Consider the following 27,389-nt stretch of genomic DNA (forward strand, 5'->3'; position numbering starts at 1 on the left):
AATGGGAAGGGCGGGGATAGCACTGGGAGGAGGCTGCCAGCGGCAGTGCGGTGCGGCACCCCGCAAACGATCCAGAGGACTGGGGGAAACAGGCTTGCTAGAGGCAAGTGTGCGGTAGAAATTCTAATTTTAGCTTCAGCCGCTCGGGGGCTCTCAGCGTGACCCCAGGAATGTCACCAGCGGCGCCCGAAAGCCGCAGCGCTGTCACCCACGGCCGTCGAGACCGGCACAACTCAGCGCAGGTAACGGCGGGGGCGGGGCCGCGGGAGACGTGGTTCCGCCTCCAAGCCCCGCCCCTCGTCCCCCATTGGCTGCGGTCGGCACCGCCCCTACCGCCATTGGCTGGTGCGCGGGCGGGTTTCCCGCGCGCGCGGCCGGCGCGATGGCGGCGGAGCGGGGCATGGAGCTGGTGCGGGAGCTGCACCGCGCCGCCGGCGGGCACCTCCCGCCCTTCCGGGTGAGCGGGGGGCTCCGGGAACACCGGGAACACCGGGGTGGGCGCGGCCGGCGGGCACCTCCCGCCCTTCCGGGTGAGCGGGGGGCTCCGGGAACACCGGGAACACCGGGGTGGGCGCGGCCGGCGGGCACCTCCCGCCCTTCCGGGTGAGCGGGGGGCTCCGGGAACACCGGGAACACCGGGGTGGGCGCGGCCGGCGGGCACCTCCCGCCCTTCCGGGTGAGCGGGGGGCTCCGGGAACACCGGGCGGGCCCGGCCGGCGGCCCGCTCTCGCTGACTGTGTCCGCTGTTGCAGACGGAGGAGCTGCGGCAGGCGCTGGAGGAGATGCGGGCGCTCTACGAGCGGAACCAGGCGGACGTGTGAGTTGGGCGCCTGGTCCCGGCGCGTCCCGCAGAGCACGGGTGGTGCTGCTCCCCGGCCCGCAGCCCTTCTCCTACTCCTCTTTCTCCTTCCCCACATCCCCCAGGTCCGAAGCGAAGTCGGGACGGACGGACCTGATTTTCCTCATCCGGTTCCGGCACTGCTGCCTGCTCCGGAACCAGCGCTGCCTCCTGGCCTACCTGTGAGTGCGACGGGGGGTGGCCGCCGCCCCTTGGTTCATCCCTGCCGGCGCAGGGTCCCCAGGGACAGGGTGTTGGGACTCTCGGCAGGGGCAGGTGGCTTTTCCACGAGCAGCAAGGCAGCTGTGGAGCTGGTTCTCCTTGTGTTCATTGCTGATATCACCACAAAGAGAAGGCTCTGCTTCCTCCTGTTCTTTAAAAGTTTAGATTACTAGGTATCAGTGTTGCCTGGGGATGTTGCCAGCACTCACCTCAGCGGAGATGCTGGGTTTGCCCCATTTCTTCCCTTAGGTACGACCGGTTGCTGCGGATCCGAGCACTGAGGTGGGAGTATGGCAGCGTTCTGCCCAACACCATCCAGTTCCACATGTCGGCTGAGGAAGTGAGTCAGCCTTGTTTCAAACTCTTCCCCTCTTTCCATTTATTCCTCCTGGAGGATTATTTAGTACAATCAAAACAGAGTAGTCTTCCCCTCACTATAAACATGACACTTAACATGTTTTTCTGTAAATACTTATTTGTGTGTGTTCATCGTCTGTGGGTACAACCCTGTTAATGTCCACAGGTGGAGTGGTTCAATCGGTACAAAAAGTCTCTGGCTACCTACATGAGGTCAGTAGGAGGAGAGGAGGGGCTGGATCTCACACAGGACATTAAACCTCCTAAAAGCTTGTACATTGAAGTAAGTGTAAGATTTCTGGTATCTATCTGTGAATAAACCTTTTCTTGACCATCTCTTTTCGAGCATTTCGTCCCTGTCCCAATTCAGTTCATCAAGCAAAGCCTTTCAGAGTTCCAAAGTTTTCACAGGTTTCTGTGTTTTACTCTGCCTGCCAGCATTTTACTCCTCATACTGAGGGCACATAGTACATTGAAAGGTGGCATTTCTAGTCTGCAGGGAGTTTGTGGTGGGGTGAACTATCCAGGAAGAGGTTTTTGCAGCTTTCTGCAGAAGCTTAACTAATTAGACCAACTAGAAACCATGTTCCTGTGCTGAGGAGTGTTAGCAAGGGGGGTGGTTGGTTTTTTTCAATGGACTCTTACAGAGCTGTGTTTCCACTTTGCAGGTGCGGTGTTTAAGAGACCACGGGGAGTTTGAGATCGATGATGGCACTACCATCCTGCTGAAAAAGAACAGCCAGGTACCTGTGACAGGAGTGTGGTCTGTTCTCTTCCTTCCCTTTCACTCCCATGACATCCCCCTGCTTATCCTGGCCTTGCAGCATGTCCCAGTCCCTGCACACACAGCTTCTTGCACGTGCTGTCTGCATGGTCCAGACTGCAGCTCTGCCTGATCTGGTACCATGAGGCACTGGAAATACAGCACAGCAAACAGAGCTGGTTGTGTGCAGCAACAAATCCAACAACTTCAAGGAGGGTTTTTCTGTGTTTCTGTGCAGCACTTTTTACCCCGCTGGAAATGCGAGCAGTTGATCAGACAAGGAGTCCTGGAGCACGTTCTGTCCTAAGTGTGCAGGACAGGAGGGACAACTCTTGCTTGGTGGCCTGCCCACGATGGGGACTGAGCTCTGGTGTGTGCAGGACTTCAGACACATCAGTATTTCTGCAGTGGCACCCTGCCACTCCTCCTAACAGCCTTTGATGCCTTAAAACCACAGCTCTTCATGAGCAAAGGGTGCATACTGGTAATGTAGCAATCCTGGGAATCCTGGATAGTGGGGGGGCTTTATCCAAGCCCCACAGCTACAACCAGGGTTTGTGAGTGCATTTTTGTTTGGAGTAGTTCTTTGTTCACACTGTGCATGTGGGAGTAAGATACCGACTGGCTGGGCTCTAGAAGCCAGGAAAGCTCCATGGTTGCAAAATAAAGAACTGCTTCAGCCTCAGTCTCTTGGGTTTTAAGAGTTAATGTGGTGTTCATTCAGCACTCTGATCCAGCTCTCCAGCCAAAGCCATCCTGACCCTGCAGTGTGATGGTTATTTAAGTGCCTCAGTAGAACTGCTCCTCCAAGTGTCAGATAAGGCTGCACAAGGTTCTTTCCAGGATTAGACATGAAGCCTTGTCCCCCATCAGAGACCCATAAATGTTGTTTCTTGAGGCGCTGTGTGAATGATCACTGCGGTCTGGGCCATGGGCCTGGGTTTTTCCCAGTGTGCTTGGCTGTGCCTCTGTTCCTCTGAAGAATCTCTTATCCCAGAGCACTGCTCTGGCAGGGCCTAGGGGCTACTTGGAGTAGGGGTGGGAAAGGGAGCAGAGGATTTTAAGGATTCCAGTTAGCACAAAACCAGAACAAGGCTGAAGAACTGCTTTCCCTGTCTTGTTCTCCTAATTGCACAGTGTCTGAGAGAACACTTGGAAAAACATTAGCCCTAAGTAAGACTAGAGGTTTGCTTAGCCCCCATCTCAGACTGGACCTGAAAAAGTAAACAGGGAAGAATGCAGGAACAGGATAAATGCCTGGGGCACTACAGCATTGCTCTGTCCTGCTCACTGCAGAGGCAACAATCTGGTTGGCTTTGGATCCCATGCTCAGGCTTTAGGAGGAGCTGTCAGGAATAGATGTTCAGCAGCAGTTGGGCAAGGTTACTGAAATACAGAGCAGACTGGGGATGGCAGGAGGTGCTGCAACATTACAAACATCTTTATGCCACAACTCAGCTTTCCTGCTCGGAGTGAGCCAAGCACAGGGACCTGCAAGCCCATCTGCCCTGGCTTTTGAGATGTAACTGTGGCTCCAATATCAACCTTCTGCAGAGAGGAAGCACCTGCATCACCACCAAACACTGTGCCAAAGAAAATCCTGTGAGATGGCTGCCCTGAGACAGACCTGACCTAACAGCACACTGCCACTGAGAAAGGCACCAAAGCTGCTGCTTTCAGTTGGAAAATTCAGCTATCCACAGGACCAATTTCCTTGAAGGACTCTGGGCTCCCCATTTGCTATTTTCTGCACAGGAAAATCCTGGCAAGACCAGAGAGGACAAGGCTGATTTCCCAACCCAGCCATACCTCCCATTCTGCACCTGACCAACCCCAGCCAGGACCAGGGGCTGCCACTGCAGATGTCCCATCATCCACTCAGAGATGCTGGTGTGATTTTTCCAATAAGCTGCTTCAGAGCTGAGGCTTGCTCCTCCAACAGCTGGTTCTTCTCCTCCATGCTCTTCTGCTTCAGCTCAGCAGCCTGCAGGGCCATTGCAAACCTCCTGTTCTCTCCACGGAGCTCTTCAATCAATAGTTTGTTCCTGGAGAGTTGGGCCTACAGCAGGAACAGGAGGCTTCAGGTTCAGCATCCCATGCAGGGGTACCAGACAGGCAGGGACACACAGCACTGGCCCCTCTTGCACTCACCTGGGCATCTCTGAGCTGAGCTGCCCTCTCTGCCAGCACAGCTTCAGCATTCCTCAGACTGTGTTCCAGCCCCTCTGCCTGCTCCACAGCTGCCTGCAGCAGATGCTCGTGTTCCTCCTGCAGTGGGCAAGAAAGCCTATCTTTGGCTTGTCCCAGCACTCTCCTGGCCTCTGGCAACCCTGCACTGTACACTTCCCCAGGGCCCTGTTCGTGGACCCTCACACTCCTTGATGCAGAGCAGGGGGGGATCATCAGAGGTGCAGGACACAAAGAGCAGTGGGACAGATGTACAACCCTCCCTAGGTCTGCACCCAACCAGTCTTAAGGCACAGATTTTCCAGCAATGTTTTCTATAAAAATAAGCCATTGGCCTCCCCTCTCCCAGCCATGTCCAGGAAAGCTCAGGGAGAGACAGTCTCCTTGGATGCAGTCCTTGTGCCTGCTCATTATAATTCCTTAGGTTATAATTTGCTCTATCTTTGCCCAGAAGACAAACTCACAAAAACCCAACACCTGGTTGCTCAGTGCCCTAGAGATGAACCCACCTGTTTGAGTGCAGGGTGGTGACTGGAGGATTCATGAGGAATTAAAGTTGCAGCTGAATTTGAAGGGAAGTGCATTTTCCATGTGGGTTCTTTATGCATAACATCTTCCACCCAAACCTCTGGTGGCTTCAAGCACAGCTGCCTTTCAGGCTGCCAGGCCAGCAGTGTTCCCTTCACAGTACCCTTGACTGAGCTCCTGCAATTCCCTGCTTACCTGGGTCCTGAGCAGCTGCCTGCATGTTTGGTCAGCCTGCTGCTGGAGGCTTTCCTGGAGCTGCTGAGTCTTGCATTGTTCCTCTCTCAAGGTGTTTTGCAGCTGCTCAAACTGCTTCTTTGGCACCATGTTGTTTATCTGGGCCTTGGCCTGCTGCAACTGCAGAGCGTGCTGGGTCTGGGCCAGGCTCAGGCTTGCTTTGGCTTCCAAAAGCTGTAACACAGAGAGGTTGGCAGCTGGTTACAGCTTTGAGCCAACAATGGGACAGGCCCAGGCTGTGTTTTGGGGAAGAGCAGAGGTTAGGTAGCACCCTCAGCCCTCGGGACCACGGGAATGGTGCTCACTGGGCAGCCTGCAAGGCAAGGGATTGAGAGCACTGAGAGCTCCAGGAGGAAAAAGAGAGATCCTTCGCTGAGAGATGCTCCCCTTGCTGAGTAGCGAGGAGCAGGAGTTGCTGGAGGGATCCTCTGGGAGGGAATCCCAGCACCAAGGGCCCCAAGGGCAAGATACAGAGGGGGCTGCTCACCTGGGTTCTTGGATATATCCCAGGCTAGCTGTGATGTACTGCATGTCCTGTACTACATGTCCTCTGCTTCTTGTCAACACCAAGGGGCAAACTTGGTACTGGGAAGCAGGTCTGGTCCAGCTTTGCACTAGGAATGGCTGGCATGGGTAAGCTCTACTTTGGAAAGCCAGTCCCCAGGGTAGAATGCAGGAGAGGGATGTTAACACATTGGAAGGTTTCTCACACTGGCTTTCCTCTCTCTGTCCTGGTGATCCGAGTTACTCTGCTCTGACCACCTCATTTCCCATCCCTCAGACAAGCCCTGTCTGGCTGCTGTCATCCCTGTCCAACCCTTATCCAATTCTACCACTCCTCCAGCTCCTCTGTCAGCTGAGCCATGGGGAACCACAGCTCCTGGTGCCTGTGTGAACCACCTCCACACAGCCTCCATCCCCTCTGCCCAGCCAGCCTGCACAGGACAGAGGGGATACTCCAGGGGCAGCTGCAAGCAAAGAGCTGTCCCCAGCTGCACCTGAACTGGCTTCAGCCATACCTGAGCAGAAGAGAGAATCCTTTGTCCCCCACAAAGAGGAAGAGGACAACTTTTTTCTGGCTGGGGAAGGTGTCCAACACAGCCCCAAGCAGGGCAAATCCAACATCACAGAGACCACTGAGCAGTGTGCCACCAAATGAAGGATACCCACCGTTTCCTGCGAGGCCTGGAGCTGCTGCTGGAGCAGCTGCATCTCCATCCAACATGCTGCATGCCTCTGGTGGTGCTCCAGCCTTGCAGCAATCTCTGCTCCTAGTAGCCATTCAGCCTCCAGAAGCCTCTGGCTCTGCAGCTGGGCAGTGCCAAGGCCATCACTGTAACCAGCCTTGTGCTCAGGGGGTTCACAGCCCAGCTGATGCCTCTTGACATCTGGGTGAGAGAGCTCCTCCTTGCTCTTCTCACTCTGGAAAAGGTTGAGAAAAAAAACAACAAGTCATGCACAAGAGGCTTGGGGTGGGAACGGAGGCAACAAAGACCGACTGAGCATGTGGGTTTGATTCTGGGAGTGAGACAAACCTCTGGGAGAAAAAGCAGTGAAAGTCATTGAAGACTTTCCCTTCTGTAAGACCTTCAGGGGCTTTTGTCACACAAGTTTTCACTACTTTACAAGTTATAAGATGAAGCTGATTCTTCAAAGCAAGACTGGGTTTGAATGTTTGAAACAAACATTTTTGCTCTCCTCTATGAGCATGTGCAGTTTTTGTCCTTCTAAATCCTTCAGCCAAGAGCCTGTCAGCTGGGGTTAATGGCTTCTTACCAATGCTGTTAACTCTGCTATTTCAGCCAGCTCCTCCACCTTCCCTCTACCCAACTCACTCCTGTTTTTCCTACTGGGAAGAGGAATATGATCAGCCTCAGGCCAGAGAGCAGCAAAGCACAGCCTCCCAGAGGAGAGCCCTGGTTTGGGTAGTCTCATATCAGATTTTGGCCTGCAACACGAAGTGAAGCCAAGCCAGAACAGATATGGCCCTGAATTGATTCAGGAGTGAGGTGTCTCTGCCCCAACAGGTGACTCAGCTCAACCCAGGGCAGACAGCCTGGGGACATCCAAAGTCCTGCAACGCTGTCAGAGGCCTTAAAATCAAGGGATGAAGAACAGTGGGAGGGACAGCTTAGCAGAGTCTTGGGATTATCTTCACCAGAAACCTGTCTCTCCCCAGATTTATGGCTCAGTGGGTGACCCCAGTACCTATCTAAAGCTTCCTAAGGAAGAAATCCATCCCATGTTAACTCTTCAGCAAGCTGTTCTCCAGCAGCCAGCACAGGTCTCCTGTGCAGGGAGAGGCAGCAGAGTGAGAAAACCATGTACAAGCCCCATTTACTCTGGCATTCTGTGCTGGCTCCCTGGCCTTGTCCAATTTGGTTTCCAGTGGCAGCAAGGACTAAAGAAAACTGAGAAAAAACCTTCCCATAACTCAGGCAAAACATGTGGGGACAATCAAGAGACAATAGTAGAGAAGGAGCAGGTTTTCAAGGGAAAGGAAATATAGGGAAACAAGGACAAAGAGGATCAGACTGAATTTAGGTGGCTTCCAGCTGGCTAAAATTCTTTTGCAGTCCTGTGGATACAAAGTGATTTGACTCATCAAGACACACCAATTACAGGATAACCAGGTTGTGAGCCCAGCTCCTCAACTGCAATAAAGCCACGTCTGGAGAAATCAGCTTGTTTGTCAGGCCTCTGTGATTTTACAGTGCTGGACACAAGAGCTGTGACCCCAAATCCAAGGTGGCCTCACTATCCTTCCATTTCTGTTGGTACTCCCAGTCTCCCAGGAGGCCATGAATACTGGCACTTGTGGGAAGGAAGCTTAGTCCTGTGTTGGACAGTCCTAGCCAATAACTGCTGCTAAACACCAGAGCCATCCAGGACCCAAATTCCTCAAGGGAAGGCGCAGGATAACAGACCATCCATCCTGGCAGGGAGGACAGCACTGCAGTCTGTGGCACTGCCTGTGGCATGCAGAGGAGCTGTGTGAGGAAGTTCTTCCTCTCTCCTTGAAGCACCAGGACCAGTCCATGGACTGTGTGGTGTTTGCTCATCTCAGAGCAGCTGCTTTCTGAGTTTTACATCAGAATTCACATGCTGTGCTTCCTGTGGCATCTCCAACACCCATGTGCAAGGCAGAGAAGATGAGTGTGCAGTCAGCCACAGGAGCACATCCCAGCTGCCTGACCACACTCCCATGGTCAGTAAAAGACATAGCATAGCTTTTACATTTGCCTACATGTGCTCAGTAACATTTATGAATTGGAAGTATCCTAGTTCACAGTCCACTTCGTGTTACTACTGCAACAGTAACAAGGCAGAACAAAGCTGCTGTTAGAACACCCAGAAAGAACACAGCTGCTGTTAAAAGTGTTCTGCACCATCACAGGGTTAAGCACCCCTGTGTCTCATAAGGCATCTGGGGTTTGGGGTTTTTTTTTTTTGCAGCAGCATGTTAGTTCTGCAAACTGCCTTTGCATTCAAACCTGACACTCTCTTGAGCTCTGAGCTCATTTTCCAACTACTGCATGACATCTTTGAGATGCATCAGCTCCAGTTTCAACCTGTTCCTTTTCAGCTCTATTTTGACAGCCTGAATGTCAGGTTTCCTCCTATGCTGTTACACCACTCTGTCTCCCAGAGCTTTTTTCCTCCTCTTCTTGCCCTGCAGGTCAGGTCTATATCCTGAGATGCTGCTCTGTCTGCTATTTGAAGGCATTTACCTTTGCTCTCTCTTGAGAGCACATCCCCTTGTCTATCAAGATTCCATTTCTCCGTGACAAATGCTTTCCACTTTGGCTCCAGCTTCTAGACTGAACAGGCCATTTGTTACAACAAACATCTGCACTGTTTGCACTGGCGTGCCCATCACACAATTGTTCATTTCTTATCTGTTCCTTCAGCGTTGAAGTTGCAACAGAAGATTTTGGTCTACTTGCTCATCTGAGTCTTAGGGGATCAGCTGTTTTCCCCCAGAGGACATCTCTCCAGACACCTTGTCCCTTCCAAAACCAGAGCCATCAGCTTCACTGTCTCTGCATTACTTCCATTTCACCCTGGTGCCTTAATCTTTTTATATTCAACAGCCAGCATTTCACACATTGTTGGCTTGTTCATCACTAACCTTTTCTTACAACTTGAGCTGCCTCTGCTTCCACAGAGACTTGGTCTTTTTTCTTACGCTTCCACTGCTGCCTCTCATGGGTGCCCTCCTCTTGAAGGCCTCACCTTGGAGCCTTTATCATTGGGAAATCACCTACTCTCACACCAGTGTTGCTGCATTAAAGCCTTACAGCTGTCCTCATGCTGGCATTCACTCCATGACAGCTCTTGGTTATGCTCAACCTCTGCATCCTTCCTTAAGATAAAAACCATTTTCCTGACCTGGGTTTGATATCACAGCTTGAAAAACTCAGCCAGCCTCTGAATATACATTTCTGGAGATGCAATACAAAGGGGTTTTTATGTTGCAAAGTCAAGGCAATTTGTTAAACTTTACAGAAAGCTCCCACACATTTTGCACTTCTCAAAGACTCACACCCATCGCATCTTTTCCAGCAACTCTGAAAGCTCCCCACTGCAGTCAGTCCATCTGCCATTCACCAAAGGTAAAATAGCTTAAATGCCTTGTATTCCTGTTATTTGGATTTGTTTCCCTGCTCTACCACAGACTTCAGCCAAGTCACCTCCTTTCTCCCTCACCTACTCCATATCTCAGCCCTAAAACAGGGATAATGCCCTAGCAAAATCCTCTGCTTGCATATTGCCAAGGGGAACTCTGCTCCCAAAAGGAGACACAGCAGGGAAGAGGCAGGAGGAAGGGAAGATAAACAGTTATTCAGTGACAACCTCATTCTTTCACAAGCCAGTCTCTTTTACCTCTATGGAGAAATTTAAGATATTTTTTACTGTGTTTAAGATAGCAAGCTGTGATCATCTAGCAAGTAGAGGCAGGTTTGCTGAAGGACTGAGAGAGGTAATAAGAAAACACTAATGAAAGCTCTCTTATATCTCTCACTATTTTAAGATACAGTCTTTGCTGGGCACTGCCCCTAACACAACCTTGTAGAAGATGCAGGGAAACTTAGTCTTGAAATAAAAGCACTCCTATAAGGGGAGTTTAGATGTCTCACTTCAAACAACTGCAGCCCTGCAATACTGGCCAGATTTTCTTCCAAATTAAAACAGATCTCCAGCCCTGTGAAAAATCAGCCCAACCTACTCTGGTATGAGCAGGAGATGCACCCTTGATCTCCTGCTTAGCCCCAGAAAGAGAATGGTGCCAGACCTCAGGCTCAGTCTGTCCCTGTGCTGCCTCTTTATCTCTTCTCTGTCCTGGTCCAGCTGCTGCCCTGGATGGCAAATGTCTTCAGTGTCCTGCTGTCCCACCCTGGCCTGCTCCATCTCAATCCTCTCCTCCAGCTCCAGGCTCCATTCACATTTTTGCTCTTTCAGGCTATTAATTACAACCCAGTACTTTGCAACTGTTTCTTCCAGATCTCTTTTCTGGTCTTCCATCTTGCACATCTCAGCCTTGAAGTTTTCCTCACTGTCCTTCCTCTCCCTCAAAGTTTTTCTGCATTAATTCTGTTTCTTCCTCATAACAGTTTATCTGTTGGAAGGAGATGGAATTGGGATATTAGCACCATGCTCCTGAGAGCTTTCCTCTCCTCCAAGAGCTCCAATTCAGATTGATCTATTGGCCCCACTCAACAGGCGACTCTCTTCAGGCGTTTCTGGTCCCTGCTGAACTTAGGGCAACAATCAGTCTCATGCAGCAGTCTCTAACACAACAAGATCCCATTTCTTGCCAGCAATTAGCACAGTCCTCCCCATTCTCCTTGTTTGCAAGGAACCCCAGAGAGGAGAAGGGAGAGGCCAGGGCATCATCTGCCACTGCTTCTCATATCCTTCCTCCACTGCAGAGCGGTCCCTTGTCAGGATGAGGTGGTGAGAAGCTGCTGCTCCCCACAGCTCCCCTGTGAACACCAGAAACTCCAGGATTTGATGTGCACAAAGGCAGGACTATAAAGCAGGCAGAAGATCTGTAGGCACCTTTGTGCTCCTTGAACCGTTCCGTCACCTGTGTGGCAGTTTAGGATTTTCTCTTGCAGTGCTGGCAACAGAAACCCAGCAAGCATCACTGACCTCTCAGTTCAGCAGCAAAAGGAGTAAATGTGGAAACTGAGGCCTCTCCCATGAGCATTCATGGCTGTCTAAAGAGGGGACTGGGTTCACACTGTCACCTTACAGCAAGCAGGTTAGAAGCCTGCTGCAAGCCAAGGGTGACAGGGCTCTGATGCAGCCCTTGCCATCAGGAGACACCTGGCTGCTTCTCCTCTTGGTCCTGTCCCTGATTTTACTGTGACAGCAACACTGAGTGATCTCTCGTTCCCCAAAAGACCCACACAAACATTTCACAAGGTGACAGTGATTTCCACAAAGCCCTTGCCAGACAGTGAGGGCTCCAAACCCTCCTACCAGCTAAGATGGGCTGGAGAAGCACATGAAATAACCCCACATGAGTGATGAGGTACCACCCTGCTCCCAAGCCTGAACTCTCTCTCCAGCAACCCTACTGGAGCAGATGTCTTCTCAGTCACGCTGTAGCAGTTGTGCTTACCAAGCAGTCAGGACATCTCCCCCCACCCCACTCACCTTGGTTTCCAGCTGCACCTTCAGGTCCTGCAGCTGCTCTTGGAGCTGCTCCACTGGGAGCGACATCTCTGTAAACACAGAAGTAGGAACACGAGGGCTTAGAGAGGGGTATGCTGGCAGAGAGCAGCCTGTGAGGATAGGCCTACAAGACAGGACTGATCAGAATGGCTGCAGCTTCATCCAGTCCATACAACCCCAAAAGATGGAGATTCCCCATCTATCTGGTGACCAGTCCCAGGGTTGCATCACCCCTCTCGGCCAGAAGTTTTTATCTAATGTTCAACTTGAATCCTCCAACCCACAGTTTGGGGCTACTTCCTCTTTATTGCATTGTGTTCCCTCAACATCCTCGACACCAAAAATCTGCCTGTTCACTGTAGCTGCCTAGTGCACAGGCTACCATCACCAGCTCTTGAGTCAGGAAAGCCTCCTTTCCCCATTTCCCTCCTCCCCACCACCCATCTTCTTCTTCTTCCCTCCCACAGCTGCCCAGTACCAGAACTGGTAGCAGCAGTTCAGGCACAACAAGCCTCCCCGCACTCCCATGCTAACTTGGATCCAGAGGGCACGCTGTTCTTGCTGAGAAGATGGGCACTGAGCCCTCCTGCATGTTACCTGCTGCTGGCAGCCCTCCCTCAGCCCTGCTCTCCTGCAGCTGGAGGCGCAGCCTCTGCAGCTCCCTTCGCAGTGCTCCATTCTGGTCGTACAGCACCTGAAATAAACACAGGACAAAGCTCCAGCAGCATCAAGAACATGAAGGGCCTCCCCCAGCTCCAGCACAGCCTTCCCAAACAAAGGCAGACATGAGAGAATTTAGAAGAGCCAAAGAAGAAATATAACCCCAGACTTCCAAGACCACCATCACTAGACACTGTAAAGCACAAAGCAACGGCCCCTGAATGCAAAAGCACACAAAGCCAGGGGGTTTTGCAGACACCTCAGAGGGCTGGGCCTCCTGACACCCTCCTGACCTAAATAATCCTTGGTAGAATCCAAAACAGAAGAAACAAGATCTCAGCACGAGCCCAGAGGTTTGTGTTTACATCCTCAGGACACTCCTGTGGGCATGTGGACCAGCCAACAAGCACTACTCTACACAGACAAGGCAACCAGCAGGATTTACAGGGAAGCCAGGCCCACAGGCCTCTGGGAGGGAACATTTCCAGGTTGCAGAAGGAATAAAACAAGGCAAGAAGATGCTGATCCCATGGGAAGCACAGCACGAGGCAGGTCCTGCTGGTCTCCTGGTGCCAGAGACACCCCAAGGCCAGCACAGGAGTTTATCCCATTCCACCAGCAAGGAGTCCCACAGCTGAACTCCAAGTGATGAGCCACCACACCAGTGCAATGAGCCACTTCCATGTAGGTGTCTGGAGATGGGCAGCTGCTTGCTTCACTTCACATCCTCTATCCTGTACTGGAAGCAACAGTATACAAGGCATCCTGCCTTCTTCTGGACTGTCCACTTTGAGCAGACATCCAATTACATCCCATATCTTGCCACCCAGAAAACTGATGTGCTGCAAGAGACTATGAACTAGGATACTCCCAATTAATAAATTATTACTGAGCAGATGTAGATCAGTGCAAACCCAGTTTGTTTCATCTCCATTCTAAGCAGGAAAGGGGGGCTGTGAGCATTCAATGAGGGTAAAGAATAAACACGAGTGGGTGCCTTCAGAGGGTGAAGCCTTAAGGTCAAACCTTTCCATCCATCAGCATTCTCATGGACAACTCTGGGGCTGCCAAACAGGAGGAAAAATTGCAGCACCAAGCATATTCAACCCTCTGGTGCCACCTGGAGCAATGCTGCACTGCATAGTGCTTCAGAATGTTTGCCTTTAATTACAGCTTCGAGAGGGGCTGCCTGATGCATCCACGGAGTGGCTTTGCTGGAAGTCTGCATTTCAGCCCTTGCTGGGGGGATGTGACTGTCACTGTCCCCACTCAGTGGTGCTCCCCAGCCACACACAGCATTTGGGAACAAATGGGCAATGTGACAAGCACAGGACTCACAGAACAGAGCACGCAGCAACCCACAGCATGCAAGATACACAAGTGAAAAATGGGAGAAGGGAAACAGAGGTTGTGCTCATGCCCCGGAGAGCCCCAAGCTCTGGGAAGGAGCACAGCACCCTGCAGGAGATACAATACACACAGCACCAATTCTTGGACCACACACACACACCACATATCTGGACTAGCTCACCTTGACTCTCTAGCAGAGTTCAGCAGCAACAAGTTTTTTTGGTTTTTTTTTAAGTGGGGGCAAGGAGAAGGAAGGGAAAAACAAAAAGATAGAAGACTTTAGCTGTTAATAAGCTTTCCAGATAAGAAGAACAGCTTTCTCCTTGTGCTCAAGAAGAAATCCAGCAGAGCCCAGCATGGTCTGTCCTTAACAACAGAGGTACATGGTTCCCTAACAAAATAGTTCGTGCCTACAAGCAGGAAGGAATTTATGATCCACCCCTACTCTCCCCTGCCAAAATCCCAGCAAGGCAAACAACCCATGGAGGGCTTCAGGAGTGAGGAGACAGGACTCTGTGCAAGGTAAGAGGGATCCCTCTGCCCTATGATCAGGTCTGCCTCCTTCCACTCTCCCAGACCAATGTGCCCAACAGATGTGCTGCAGAGAGCAGCACTGTCACCCCAGCACTGCTGGAGAGCTGCCCACACGCACCTGGCACTGCTGCTCGTACTCCAGGACAATCTCAGCAAAGCGCTCGCTCTGCTTCAGGAACTCTGGGCTGTGGGGCTCCCCCTGCTCCAGCTGTGCAAGCACAAGGAAACACTTCTCATCAAGAAAATCATCACCTCTCCAAATGGAGAGTCAAAAGCTCTACTAAATCACTGGGGTCATGGTGCTACACCCATAGATTCAACAGAAGGCTCCCTACGGGACCCATCACCTGTGGGATGGTCAGAAAGAGGAAGAAAAACATTTTTCTCCATATTTGAGACACCCAACTACAGGCAGGTTTTGCTGGCTAACAAGAACACAGACTCATTTCCTTCCCCAGATTCATTTTAGGAGTGAAAGACACTAAAACAAACCCTTTACTTCAATACTAGTGAAAAATAAAACTTTTCTGGAAACCAAACTCTATAAAGTTTTCACTTGAAGAATGCAGATTTGTAGAATTCTCTACAACTGGAAATTTTCCTCACTTCCCTTTTTTTTTTTTCCCCAGCTTCCAAGTTGTCATTAATGTGCAGGAGAGCTCACAGAGGGGGGAGGCCATAACTACTGACCCAAAACATGCAAGATCAATTTTTTCATGCATTCCTGAAAAGTTCCTATTTAACTGCAACAGAGAAAGGTTACCTTATCCTTCACAATGCGGCTGAGCTCTTTTTGCAGCTCCAACACCATTTCCTCAGAGGCTGACAGTTTCTCAGCCATCTCCGTGACCTTGTTTTGCAGCTGTGAGTTCTCCTGCAGATAAAATGGAGATTTCCTTGATGCAGCGGGTCCTGACATGGCAAGATGGGTATCAGCCACAGGTCCTCAGCAGGACACATCAGCATGCCAAACACAGCACAGCTCTCAGAAGACCCTGGGCATGGCCTGTTTTTGGCCAGGACAGGGCTGACTTTTGCAGTAACCGGGAGGGGATGTGGCTAAAGCCCAGATGTTATTCTGCACCACCTCAGTCATTGCTGGGGACAGGGGGAAGGGACTCTCTGTCACTTCCAGGGAGAAGGACACTCCTCCCAGGGAAAATGTGGCTGCTCTGCATTCTGCATGTGAATCACCCTCTCTTTTGTACACTTTTGTTACTAATATTGTTGCTGTCACTGGTTGTTTCTTATCTCATTGCTGTTTCCAGTAAATTGTTTTTATCTCAACCCGTGATCTTTGCCTTTTGTGCCTTCAATTCTCCTCTCCAGCCACTGAAAAGCAGGGAGAGGGAGTGAGCAAGCAGCAGTGTGGTTTGGAGAGCCTTGGTAGGAGAACTAAATTGGGGAGCACCATTCCTAAACCACGACAGCACAGCACACTTCTGATATCACACAGGCTGGGGTTAGGCTCATCTCTCCAAAGGACAGGAGTGGGTTTTGCAGAATAAGAGCTAGACAGCCCCACAGTATCATCTCTTCTTCTGCTCCCCAAAACTGTGGGAGCACACTGTTAGCTGTGTGGTTTCCCTCACAGCTAACCAAGGCAGCAAGTCCTCAGCTATCTCCATCTGTACTTCTACACTGAACAGAACTGGGCATGCAGACATCACCATCTCTGCTTTCAGCAGGGTCCCTGGCACAATTTTAGCTTTGGTCATTGTGTTTTCAGATGTTACCAAGGGTCAAACCAATCCCAACAGACAACACAGCAGTTTAGTAATGTCATGGTAAGGTAACAAGCTCTGTATTTAATAAAATTGTATGGATGTGGCTGATGATTCTTCTGCATAAAATTCCTGTCCTTCCCAACAAGAGCAACATGAACTATCTATATTTGTCACCACCTCTGCTTTGCCGCCTCTGAAGGAGTGAAGATGTTTCATCCAAGGCAGTTTTACTTACCTTCATCACATGGTTCAGTCTCCCTTGCAGGTTGGCCTCTTTGCCCTGGAGGAGCCGTGTATCAGCTTCCAGCTTTGCCTGGTGACTCACTGCTTGCTGCAAAAGCAGCTCTTTTGCCTCTATTTCTGCCTGAAAATTCCTGGAGAAAATAAGCAACACGGCTGGGACAGACAGAGCATGTTCCTGGATGGCCACAAGGTACAGACACCCTCTCTCACCATGCACAAAGCAGGAGATGAGAGTTTGGTTGGAAGGATGCTGAGACCATAGGAGGTGGAAAGGGGTCTTCAAGGACTTTCCTGCCACTGACACATGGGCAAAACAAGTGGGAGATTCAAAAGGGACACTGGGATGTGTAAGCACATCTTCTCCACGCCACCAAAAGGACCCCTCCTACCTGAGCTTGCTCTGGGTGTGCTCGAGAGCGATGTACTGCTCATCCAGCTCCCTGCCCAGCTGCAGGCAGTGTCTCTCTGCCTTCTCCAAATTGAGCCTCGCCTTGTCCCTCTCCTTGGCGATCTTCCTCACCTGGCTCCTACAGACAGAGCGAGCAGGGCATTAGGAGGCCCCTCACACAGCCCACAGAGGGGCCCTCCTCACAGGGAGCAGTGCCCTTACCAGAGGCACTGCAGTTTGTATCCATAGGATGTGCCAGCTGCATGCTGAAGGCCACTCCTGGGGACCATGAGTGTGTTGTCCAAAGCTGCAGGCAGCCCTGCCAGGTTCACCTGCTCCTCCGTGCTGCTGCTCTGCTTCTGCAAGAACAGCACAGATTGAGAGCACTTCCTCTCTGTTCTAACAGTTCCAACAGGATTTCTGTACTCACACTATCTGACCACCCTCCAATCTTTCAGGGATGCCCTCCCATCTCACAGATAAGCCTAGATCACATCCACCTCAGACTTCCCCCAGCCTTGGGGTGACCAAACCCATCCTGAACCTGGCTGCAAGCACTTCTCCCACCCCAGGCAGTTGCTCACTTCACCCACCACCACTGATCCAGGGAGAACCAGAGATGTTGAGGATCTCCTCTAAGTTCTTCCAGGGCTCAGGTGGCAAGTTGAGGCTTGACAAATCCAGTGCCTTTGCTGATGCTGGAGAAGCGATGTGGGCTTAGGTAGCTTGGCCAGAAGGACAGGCTGCTTCCCTGAGCATTCCCCTCTGATGCTGAGGAAAAAACCAGCAGGAATAAGTCAGTGGGGCCAAATTGGCAGAAGAAAACAAATGGTTTTCAATACCGAAAGGAAACTTCAGAGAACAAATCAATGCTGAAGAACATTTTAGAAACAACCCCAAGCTGCCAGGAGGGAGATGTCCTGAGCTGCCCCCACAGCAGCTACAAGGAGCAGGTTTGCAGGCACAGACCATTCAGTTTGGTCTCCCTGCTAACCCATCAACACCCAGTATCCACAGAAAGACCAGCACTGAAAGTTATATACAGGGTCTTGTGAGAACTGCCAGATGGGAACTGCTAGCCAACATTTTGTTTGACCAAAAGCAGAACCCAGAAAGCTGGTACAGAACCCATAGCATCTCCAAAAGCACCAGTTTTGTACCAGGTTTGGAAGAAGCCTGTCTTCTGAGAGCTGTTACCTCAAAATCTTAAGCCAAAAGAACCTGAAACAATTCTTTTTTCTTTTTTTTTTTTTTGCTCAAGGTCCTACATTGAGCTGTCCTGGCTGTCAGGGTAATCAGAGATTCACTTCCACCTTAGCACATTAATGTGGTGTTACTTCAAAAGCATTTGCAAATGCCTTGCCAGTCCTTGGAATTGAAAGCACTAAGGAGAAAGAAGCATTTTACATCAAACAAATAAAATGTGGATGAAGCTTGTTCATGCACTTAAAAGAGGACAATCTGTGTCACATGTGAGGTGCAGAGACATCAGCACTTCTGAGATCAATATTAAAATTGGAGCGATCTTTTTCCTCTGCGAGGACGTGCATCCCTCTCCCTGCCATAACCAGACGAGGCTCAACAGCCCTCTGTTGTTGTGTATCACCATCCCACACCACCTGAGCAGGGGCTGCTCCTACTCAGGCAGTTCCCAAGGGAGCCTTTCAGTCACCACGCAGCGGCTGCAGTACAAACCATACCTAAAAACTGACTGGCAAGTGAAGAACTCCCCCCAGGTCACCACCCTCAGACGCCTGACTGATTTCTATTAAATCACCCACTTGTGAAAAGAAGTATCTCGGCCTGAATTGTTCTGAGTAAAATCTGTTCTCCTTTTTATGAGGGGGAAGGGAAAGGAAATGGATGGAGAAACCTTTCTAAACGTGTGATGGATGTCTGGACTTGTGTCTGAAACTGTCCTCTGCAGGGGACTGGCAATGACTTATTGTTCCTTACCCAAGGTTACTGGAAATCACCTCACGGAGCTGCAGATCAAGGCCATCAACCAGGATCCTTTTTACAAACCTCATCCCATGGATTGTTGAGTCTTGGCTCCTTAAGAAACACTGACATACCGTGGAAAACGGGGTTATGCATCCGCAGGGATGCAGACACTGCAGGATCGGCCCCGCTCGGCTCGGTCCCGCTCGGCCCCGCTCGGCTCGGTTCGGCCGCGCTCGGCTCGGCTCGGCCCCGCTCGGCCCCGCTCGGCTCGGCTCGGCTCGGCCCCGCCTCCCCCGGCCCTGCCGCCCCGCGCATGCGCAGGTCGCGCCCACCTCCCCGTCCGGCCCCCTGGCTGCCTTTCCTGGGGGGAACTGGGAAGAGCAGCGCCGGGAGGCAGAGGGAGTCGATCCTGCTCCTCTCCTCAGCCCTAGCGAAGCACATTTGGAGTGTTGTGTCCAGTTCTGGGCTCCTCAGGGCAAGAAAGAAAGGAGCTACTGGAGAGGGTCCAGCGGAGGGCGACAAAGATGATTATGGGACTGGCCCGTCCTCATGAGGAAAGGTTGAGGGGGCTGGGCCTGTTTAGTCTGGAGAGAAGACTGAAGGGATCTCATCAATGCATACAAATATCTCAAAGGCAGGTGCCAAGAGGATGGTGCCAGACTCTTTCCAGTGGTGCCCAGCGACAGGACGAAGAGCAATGGCCACACACTAAAAAAAGAAGTTCCACCTCAGCGTGAGGAACAACTTTTTTGCACTGAGGGCTGGAACAGGCTGCTCGGGGAGGTCATGCGGTCTCCCTCTCTGGAGCCACCCCAGCCCCGCCTGGACGCGTTCCTGTGTCGCCGGGGCTGGGCGATCTCCCGGGGCCCTTTCCGAGCCCCGGCAATCCCGTGGGTCCCTGCGCGCGCCCCGAGGCCTCGCGCACACCCCGCGCACGCGCCCGGCGCGCCCCGCGGCCCTCCCGCCCCGCCCCCGCGCAGGCGCGCGCCGCTCCCGCCCGCCCCCCGCGCAGGCGCAGTGGCGGCGCAGGGCGCGCGCGGCGGGCGTTGTGCGGCGGCGGCGCGGCCATGGCGGGGTCCGCGGGGTCCGCGGGCAGCTCGGCGCGGAAGCGCCTCATGAAGGAGGAGGACATGACCAAGGTGGAGTTCGAGACCAGCGAGGAGGTGGACGTGACGCCCACCTTCGACACCATGGGCCTGCGGGAGGACCTGCTGCGCGGCATCTACGCCTACGGTGGGCGGCGGGGACGGAGGGGGAAGCGACGCGGGGCACGGGACGCGGGGCCGAGGGGACCGGCTGAGGGGAAGGAGGGGTTCGGGGCCCGTGGCAGCGCCCGGATGTCGGCGTCGCGCCTGCGCCGTGCGGCCGCCGCCGGCCGGTGGCGGGGCCTGCCCTGACCGTGTCCCTTCGCCCCCGCAGGGTTCGAGAAGCCGTCGGCCATCCAGCAGCGAGCCATCAAGCAGATCATCAAGGGCAGGGACGTGATCGCCCAGTGAGTGCGGCCGGGGCCGGGGCCGGGGCCGTGGCGGCGCGGGGGATGTCGGTCACGTTCCCTGCCTTGAGGCTGGAAGCGGGATTGGCCACCCGTGGGCCTGAGCTGGTGCCTGGCAGGGTGTGGGGAATGACCTGGGACAGGTTGGACAGAGCAGCTGTGAATGCCCCATCCCTGGAAGTGCTCAAAGCCAGACTGGATGGGGCTCTGGACAACCTGGTCTAGTGGAAGGTGTCCCTTCCCATGGCAGGGGGGATGGAGATGGATGTTGTTTAAGTTCCCTTCCAATCCAAACTATTCTATGGTTTTATGATGTGACAAGCAAAACTGCCTAACTTGCTGTGATCGTAACAGTTGTTAGTGCCAAAGTTTATTAGGTTTAGTTACTGTAAAAAATATATTATGTCTTAGAGACAAAGAAGGATATGCATCCCACTGAAGAAATACTTTCTTGGTCACTAGTGGGAATTACTAGCCTGGCAGATTGCATGGGCTTATCTGTCATTTACTTGAACAAAGCTGTATGTATGACAGATGGCAGAAAGTTAAAGTGCTGGTCTGATAAGGAGTGAACATGCTGGAGCTGGGGGCCCTGGACTGTTCTATCCCTGATATTGCAGTTCTCAAAGCTGCTTGACAGCAGATCATGCTCTTATCATAACAAGCCTTTGCTGGCACTGTTGAGTTCTTTGCAATGGAGGGGTGGGAGAGAGCAGAGGGGTGGAATGTGTTGAAATTGCCGTACTGTTTGTCCAGACATGCAGAGTATTCACCACACATTTGTTTCTCAGGTCACAGTCGGGAACAGGGAAGACAGCAACATTCTCCATCTCTGTTCTACAATGCCTGGATATACAGGTAATTTCATAGCAGCACATGCTAGAAATAATTTTTACTAAATCACTGACCTTCATCATAAAAATGTATTCTTTAGGAGTGAATAAATGAAGCTTTACATTGAAATATTTTGATTATGGACAGTGACAAAATTCTGACTGAGAACTCCACCAGACTCTGTAACAATTTAACTGTTAAAGCTGGTCTGGCACAGTAAGTTCAGATGAAGTCTTGTAATCATAAAGTTGGCTTTAAGAGTTGACCTCTTTCACCTGTTAGGGCTGAGTTAATCTCTCAGCAAGCAGAATGGTCTTCAGGCAGTCCTAACAGCATCCTCAAACTCTCTGAACAGTTGCCACACGTTGCACAGAATCAAACCTAGATTTTTGACTGACAGCTGTTGCTTTTGTTCTGCTCAGGGGTATCTTGTCCATCCAGTAGTAGTTTATAACTTGGATGTGTAGATGCAGTTGAATATAAGGATGGTTTTCCATGGGCTTAGTTTGTTGCTTATCTGTCACTGTATGGGGACATAAAAGTAAAGGTTGCAAGTGGAAAGGACAGCTTTTGCTTCATTTCTGTAAAGTGCTCATCATATTTTTCAGAGATGACACTAAAACATTGCCTTGGAATCCTTGTGCTGTGCAAGGTGTTTATCTGAACCCAACACACAGAACTGAAGGGCTTGAAATTTGTTTCTGTTTTGCAAGAAATGTATGCACCTTTTTTTTTTTTTTTAGCACAAAATTCTGTGACAAATCCTTCAGCTGTGACATTTCACAGCTTCAGTTGTGTGAGATCCATCATCTCTTGCGTGCTTGGCTCTCTGGTCGGTGATTAACTTCCATGTGATCCCATGTTTTAACCAGGTTCGCGAGACACAGGCCTTGATCCTGGCACCAACTCGGGAGCTGGCTGTGCAGATTCAGAAGGTAGGAGCATTTCAATCCCTGTCTGGAAGGCACTGGCAAGGCCTGGGGCCAGGGCTCTGGTGTTTCCCTAGCAGAGCTCAAAACGCAGCTTCCGCTCTTTCTTTCTGTTCCTGAGAGAAATAACAAAGTATCATCTGATACAGGGCCATTTGCTCTTTTGCACAGCCCTGAGTTTTTAAGGCCAGCACTTCTAAAGCAGTTGTGATCCCTGAGGAGCTGAGTTCCCAGTGTTTTAAGGCCTGCTGTTGTGGAGGTGTGGGTAACCAAGATTAAAAACATCCATCTAACTCCTTGTGCTGACATCTTTAAAAACCCCACAGCGTGGCTGCACAGACCTGCATCTCTTCACAAATGCAGCCTTAGGAGAGCCGGGGTGATGAAGCCGTTTCTTTGTACCCACACAGGGGCTTCTCGCCCTGGGAGACTACATGAACGTGCAGTGTCACGCCTGCATCGGGGGCACCAACGTGGGGGAGGATATCCGCAAACTGGATTATGGGCAGCACGTGGTGGCTGGCACCCCAGGCCGGGTGTTTGGTAAGCAAATCGTGATATTTACTGCAACAGTGTTAATGTAACATCAGTGTGAAGTGTAACAAGGTAACAACTTACTGCCCTTGCACCTGGGAAAGTCTAGAGGGAAATCCGTGGTGATGGTATTTTCATTTTCTCTGCTTGTGTTTTGCTTTTCATTGTTGAGGTGACTCTTTATGTGGTGGCTTTGGAAAAAGGAAGAAGTATTACAGTCCCTGAATCTTCGAGGGGATAGGAGCCAGGCCTACATGAATGCCAAAATTAGGTCCACATTTTCTGTGTCCTGGTGGTTGCTCTGTCTTTGTTAGATCAGGTGCACTTGCAGCTGGTACCTTCTGGTTTCACTGCATGAAGAGTTGAACATTTACTGCTTCATTTACATTCAAGCTCACATCTTCTGAGAAACAGACAGCCCTTACACAAGCTCCTGTCACTGGGAGAACATGACCTAGTTCCTACAAGTGGGGGGAAAAAAAAAAACCAAACAAAAATCAGCAGCTGCTGAACTGGGCTGGCTCTCAAACAGGATTTGTGGATTCTGTTGACATAAAGTTCATCTGGCATTTTGTATTTCTCACATCTGTCCCTCCTCCACCAAATGCCCTGACAGTGATGAGTGCAGTATGGGCTCACTTGCTTTCAGAGCTTTCTCATCTCACAAAGTGAAACCTTACAGATATGATTCGTCGCAGAAGTTTAAGAACTCGTGCCATCAAAATGCTGGTTTTGGATGAAGCAGATGAAATGCTCAATAAAGGTAAGACATTTGTCTCCCTTTTACTTGCTTTCTCCTTGCCTCTTTGAGATTCCAAAGTGTCCCAGCTGGCAGGCCCACTTCTAAAATTTAAAGTTTAAAAAGTTAGGCAATTACAGTTAGTTACAGGTTGTAATGAGTTAAACTACATAATATGCCTTGTCTGATGTTACTGATTGACACATTTACGTTCATCCCATAGTACAGAGCCACTACTGAATTCCAGGTCAGATTGTGAAAGGAGACAATATTTGGGAGAAAGATGTGCTAACTGTTCTGTGTGGCTTGATTTGCAGGCTTCAAGGAGCAGATTTATGATGTGTACAGATACCTGCCCCCAGCCACACAGGTGGTGCTGATCAGTGCCACTTTGCCACATGAAATCTTGGAAATGACCAACAAATTCATGACAGACCCCATCCGCATCTTGGTGAAACGGTGAGTGAGTTTCCTTGGAGAGAGCAGGAACTCTGAGTTGGTCCTGTTTACTGGTTCACAGTTAACTGGTTTAAATGCACAGAGAGTCTCTCATGCTCCTTCTCACCATTCCCGAGTGTTTGCAGATGTGCTTATGTCCTGTTTGCCAGCAAGGGCTGATTTGTCTCCCTGACTTGTCCAGTTCTGCGTGCTGCTGCTCAGCCTGGCTGTCCTCTCACCCTCCCCTGGGGATAGCAGTCTCTCCTTGTGGAAATCTATCTTTCACACTTGCCCAGTTCCTGGGCTTCCCCAGAGGATTTTTTTCGGCTTCCCGTTACAATTTCCTATTACATAGCAGGCTAAAAAACCTTTCAGCTGACTGATCCTGGATGTTCTTGGAGGCATAGCTTACATCTGGTGGTGTCACAGGTCCTTGTGCACTGTAACTCAGGAGGAGTCTCCCTCTTGCCTGAGCCCTTACTCTGCCCAATTTAGTATATTCGAGCTTCTTGAGACTCTTCAGTCTCTCTCATCAAGAAGCTGGAATGTAAAAATGCTGGGAACAGAAATGTTCCGCTTTGGAGCTGGCTGGCTGGAGCAGAGCAGTTCCTGTGTCTGCTGAACGGGTCATGTCAAGGCCCTTCTGAATTTTCCCAGGAGTTTCTAGAAGCTGGGACTCTGTCTGGACCCAGCAACCCACAGCACACAGGGCAGAGGGGTGGTGTCTGGTGAAGCACAGCCAGCCCTTCTAACTGCTATTCACCTGCTTGTGGTGTTCTTCCCTACAGTGATGAGTTGACCCTCGAAGGAATCAAGCAGTTTTTCGTGGCTGTGGAGAGGGAAGAGTGGAAGTTTGACACCTTGTGTGATCTCTACGACACACTGACCATCACCCAGGCTGTCATCTTTTGTAACACCAAGAGAAAGGTACAGGGGCCATCAGAGGGGCATGGTTCTTCCTGAGGGTGACTCAAACAATGCTGGGTTAGTTAAGGAGTCTGGCTGCTCCATTTGGAAATAGTTCAGTAGGACCATGGGATGTGCCTAACTTAAAACAACAGAGGCAGACGTGATACAGCTGACAGGAATTGCCTTTTTAGAGAAGTAGCGCTCAATGATGTGCTCAGTCTAATTGCTTGTAATTCCTGGAGCAGAACCACACTTTCTGAATAAATGCTCTTTATTCCTGTCCTTTCAGGGCTTGTGGAGCCCTGAAAGCATCTGGTGTTCGTAAGGATTATTTACTTCCCTTAGTCTCAGAATGCTTGTGGAAGTGTCTCTCAGTCCATACCAGCTCATCTCTGCAATCACTCTGGAGCTCAGCTCCTGCGTTTGGCTGTCTGCACAAAGAGCTAACCCAGGCTGTGTTCACAGGTCGACTGGCTCACAGAGAAGATGAGGGAAGCCAACTTCACAGTTTCATCCATGCACGGGGACATGCCCCAAAAGGAGAGAGAGTCCATCATGAAAGAGTTCAGATCTGGCGCAAGGTAAATGCCCCAAACAGCGCTGCCTGCATCAGTGCTGCCTCAGGGCAGGGAAGCCCATAATACCTCTCCTCTCAAGGCTTTGTTCAGCTCAGGTTAGGGGGAACTCTGATTTGCATCTCTCCCCTGTGGTGTTGAAGGGTTGGGAAATTGCCGCTTTCCAAGGAGGGATGCCCATCCTTCTGGGTGTAGAATTAGTCTGTTTTGTTTTGCTGAAAACATTGGGAGTTGCTGCATTTGAAATACATCAAGGGAAAATTTTTAATTTGTATTTAATCTGTATTTTAAACACCTGGGAGCATTATTCCTTCTGAAAGATCCAAGCTGTGTTGGTCCTGTCTTGACTGAAGTTTGGTGATAGTTCAAGAGACAGCTTTCCATGCAGTACAGTGTGGGTGCTGCTGATGTGCTGTGGGCAGGGGGGAACACAGAAGAGCAGGGGCTGCTGTGTGCTGGAGATTGGGAGTTCCCAGAAAAGTCCTAACTGTGCCTTTCTCTTTGCAGCCGCGTTCTTATTTCCACAGACGTTTGGGCTCGAGGCCTGGATGTGCCTCAGGTGTCGCTGATCATTAACTACGACCTGCCCAACAACAGAGAGCTCTACATCCACAGGTAGGCTGGGCCTTCCCACCGGGCCCTGTGCCTGGGGGACTCTTCCCACGGTGCCTCCATTCCCTCTCCCCTCGTGCCTCCGCAGAATCGGCCGCTCGGGCAGGTACGGCCGGAAAGGCGTCGCCATCAACTTTGTGAAGAACGACGACATCCGCATCCTGCGGGACATCGAGCAGTACTACTCCACCCAGATCGACGAGATGCCCATGAACGGTGAGTGCTCCTCCCTCCTCCCGCGGGGAGCTGCTGTGCTGCACCCGGGAGAGAAATGCCACATGCTTGGTTCCGGCAAGAACCCAGGAGCAGCAGTGTTGTGCTGTCCTGCTGGGCTGTGGCTCTCAGCACACTCAGTTCATACTTTGAATTTTTTGATTTTCTCTCGTTGCAGTCGCTGATCTTATCTGAAGGTCCGTGGGTAGCAGGAAGTTGTACCATTTGGTACCCTCCGTAATTCTGGTTTGGACCCACATCCTTTTCTCATATTTTCAGTCGTATGTTCTTGAGTTGAGCTGCACTTGGGAACTTGTGTAAATATATTGTCTGTACTCCCACCCATGTTTTTCAATAAAAAAAGGAACTTTTACCATAACCTGGGCTTAATTACTTTAACCCAGCATAGTTACAGGCAGGGAGTTTTGAGGTACTGCCATACTTGGCTAGCATAATGAAACGAAACATTGGACGCTCCCCCGATCTGGGTTCATAAAATGCAGGGCTTCCTGTTCGCTACCCTTTCATTATTGTTGTGCAGTGCCACCTGATGTACTTTTCGTTTCCTTAACCTTTAAGGATCAGACATCTACAGGAAAAATCTGTGGCCTGGCCCGAGCCTGCCGTAGGAAAATTGAGTTACAAGATAGCCAGAAATTTCCTGCTGATTATGGCTTTCTGGAGCCAGAAATCACCAGACTTGTTGCTCCAGATGAGGATTTCCCCTCCCAAGGAACCTGGGCAGGCACTTCTTGAAGTAACAGGAGCAGCAAGTATCCTGTCTCGTCACCTTCTCCACCTCTTTCTGCTGCTGTACCTCGTTATACCTTCCCCTGTGTCTCTCTCTGGCAGGATGCTGTACTTTGCCAGCTGTAGGATCTTCCATGTGGCTTTCCTACCTCACTCTGCTATGTCCCTTTGTGAGGCAGGAGTTGGCCAGAGGTCAGTCACTGTGTTCTGCTCTGTGCTTTTCCTGCTAAATCAGGATTTTTGCATGCTCAGAGAGGCCTGAATACAGCACGGTTGGCACAGAATTATTACCTTTATTGAGCATTTCATCTGCTTCATCCCTCAGAACTCCTTTCCTGAGCAGTAGTGGAGTAGCCCAGGGCAGAGAAAGCAGCTGTCACCTCCTTTATGCCCCTGTGTATTCTCCTGGTGAAGCTCCTCAGTTCCCTGAACCCACTCTGTGCACCAACCTGATGTTCTTGGCACATAGACAGGAGATGGGAAATACTAAGCTTGTTCTACTAGGAGTACTGATTGTAAGGGGGTGCCCATGGAGGTGAGGCCACTACAGCTTCATGCCCCTGTGTGCCACCAGCAGCAAGGCTGAGCCAGCATTCCCACTGGGCACACACATGGAATGTGCTCACACCATCCATCCACATTCAGCACTGGCACAACAGCACCAACACCCTCACTCTGCCCCTCCTCCTGGTCACCGTGACGGGC

General features: G+C 51.1%; 3 protein-coding genes across 7 annotated transcripts; 2 read left to right on the forward strand and 1 right to left on the reverse strand.

Annotated features, from left to right (window-relative positions):
• The first annotated feature begins 347 nt into the window (after positions 1 to 347).
• On the forward strand, positions 348 to 2,865 carry GINS1 (GINS complex subunit 1). Of its 2 annotated transcripts, none has more exons than XM_039568492.1 (7): positions 348 to 457; positions 753 to 817; positions 925 to 1,020; positions 1,310 to 1,400; positions 1,584 to 1,700; positions 2,086 to 2,160; positions 2,419 to 2,865. In XM_039568492.1, exons 1-7 carry the CDS (start codon positions 383 to 385, stop codon positions 2,485 to 2,487), a joined length of 588 nt encoding a protein of 195 aa, XP_039424426.1. In that variant the 5' UTR covers positions 348 to 382; the 3' UTR covers positions 2,488 to 2,865. The 2 variants fall into 2 exon arrangements, with proteins under 2 accessions (XP_039424426.1, XP_039424427.1); XM_039568493.1 differs by lacking the exon at positions 348 to 457 and adding an exon at positions 537 to 676.
• LOC104696631 (ninein-like protein) lies at positions 1,425 to 18,906 on the reverse strand. Of its 4 annotated transcripts, none has more exons than XM_010411038.4 (14): positions 18,791 to 18,906; positions 17,309 to 17,486; positions 16,938 to 17,074; positions 16,717 to 16,854; positions 16,320 to 16,458; positions 15,121 to 15,231; positions 14,476 to 14,565; positions 14,005 to 14,013; positions 12,411 to 12,507; positions 11,796 to 11,863; positions 6,300 to 6,551; positions 5,091 to 5,303; positions 4,332 to 4,448; positions 1,425 to 4,239 (listed from the first exon to the last, which is right to left on the reverse strand). In XM_010411038.4, exons 3-14 carry the CDS (start codon positions 17,003 to 17,005, stop codon positions 4,051 to 4,053), a joined length of 1,491 nt encoding a protein of 496 aa, XP_010409340.3. In that variant the 5' UTR covers positions 17,006 to 17,074; positions 17,309 to 17,486; positions 18,791 to 18,906; the 3' UTR covers positions 1,425 to 4,050. The 4 variants fall into 4 exon arrangements, with proteins under 4 accessions (XP_010409340.3, XP_010409341.3, XP_010409342.3 ...); XM_010411039.4 differs by lacking the exon at positions 18,791 to 18,906 and adding an exon at positions 18,672 to 18,784; XM_010411040.4 differs by lacking the exon at positions 14,005 to 14,013.
• Positions 18,907 to 19,682: 776 nt separating this feature from the next.
• On the forward strand, positions 19,683 to 26,313 carry EIF4A3 (eukaryotic translation initiation factor 4A3). Its single transcript, XM_039568496.1, has 12 exons — positions 19,683 to 19,892; positions 20,079 to 20,151; positions 20,943 to 21,009; positions 21,858 to 21,920; positions 22,325 to 22,457; positions 23,131 to 23,211; positions 23,505 to 23,646; positions 24,414 to 24,552; positions 25,000 to 25,115; positions 25,617 to 25,724; positions 25,810 to 25,937; positions 26,113 to 26,313. The coding sequence occupies exons 1-12, from the start codon at positions 19,727 to 19,729 to the stop codon at positions 26,127 to 26,129; spliced, it is 1,233 nt and encodes a 410-aa protein (XP_039424430.1). The 5' UTR covers positions 19,683 to 19,726; the 3' UTR covers positions 26,130 to 26,313.
• Positions 26,314 to 27,389: the final 1,076 nt, after the last annotated feature.

Source organism: Corvus cornix, chromosome 3 (genome assembly GCF_000738735.6).
Source record: "Corvus cornix cornix isolate S_Up_H32 chromosome 3, ASM73873v5, whole genome shotgun sequence".
NCBI classification, from domain to species: Eukaryota; Metazoa; Chordata; class Aves; order Passeriformes; family Corvidae; genus Corvus; species Corvus cornix.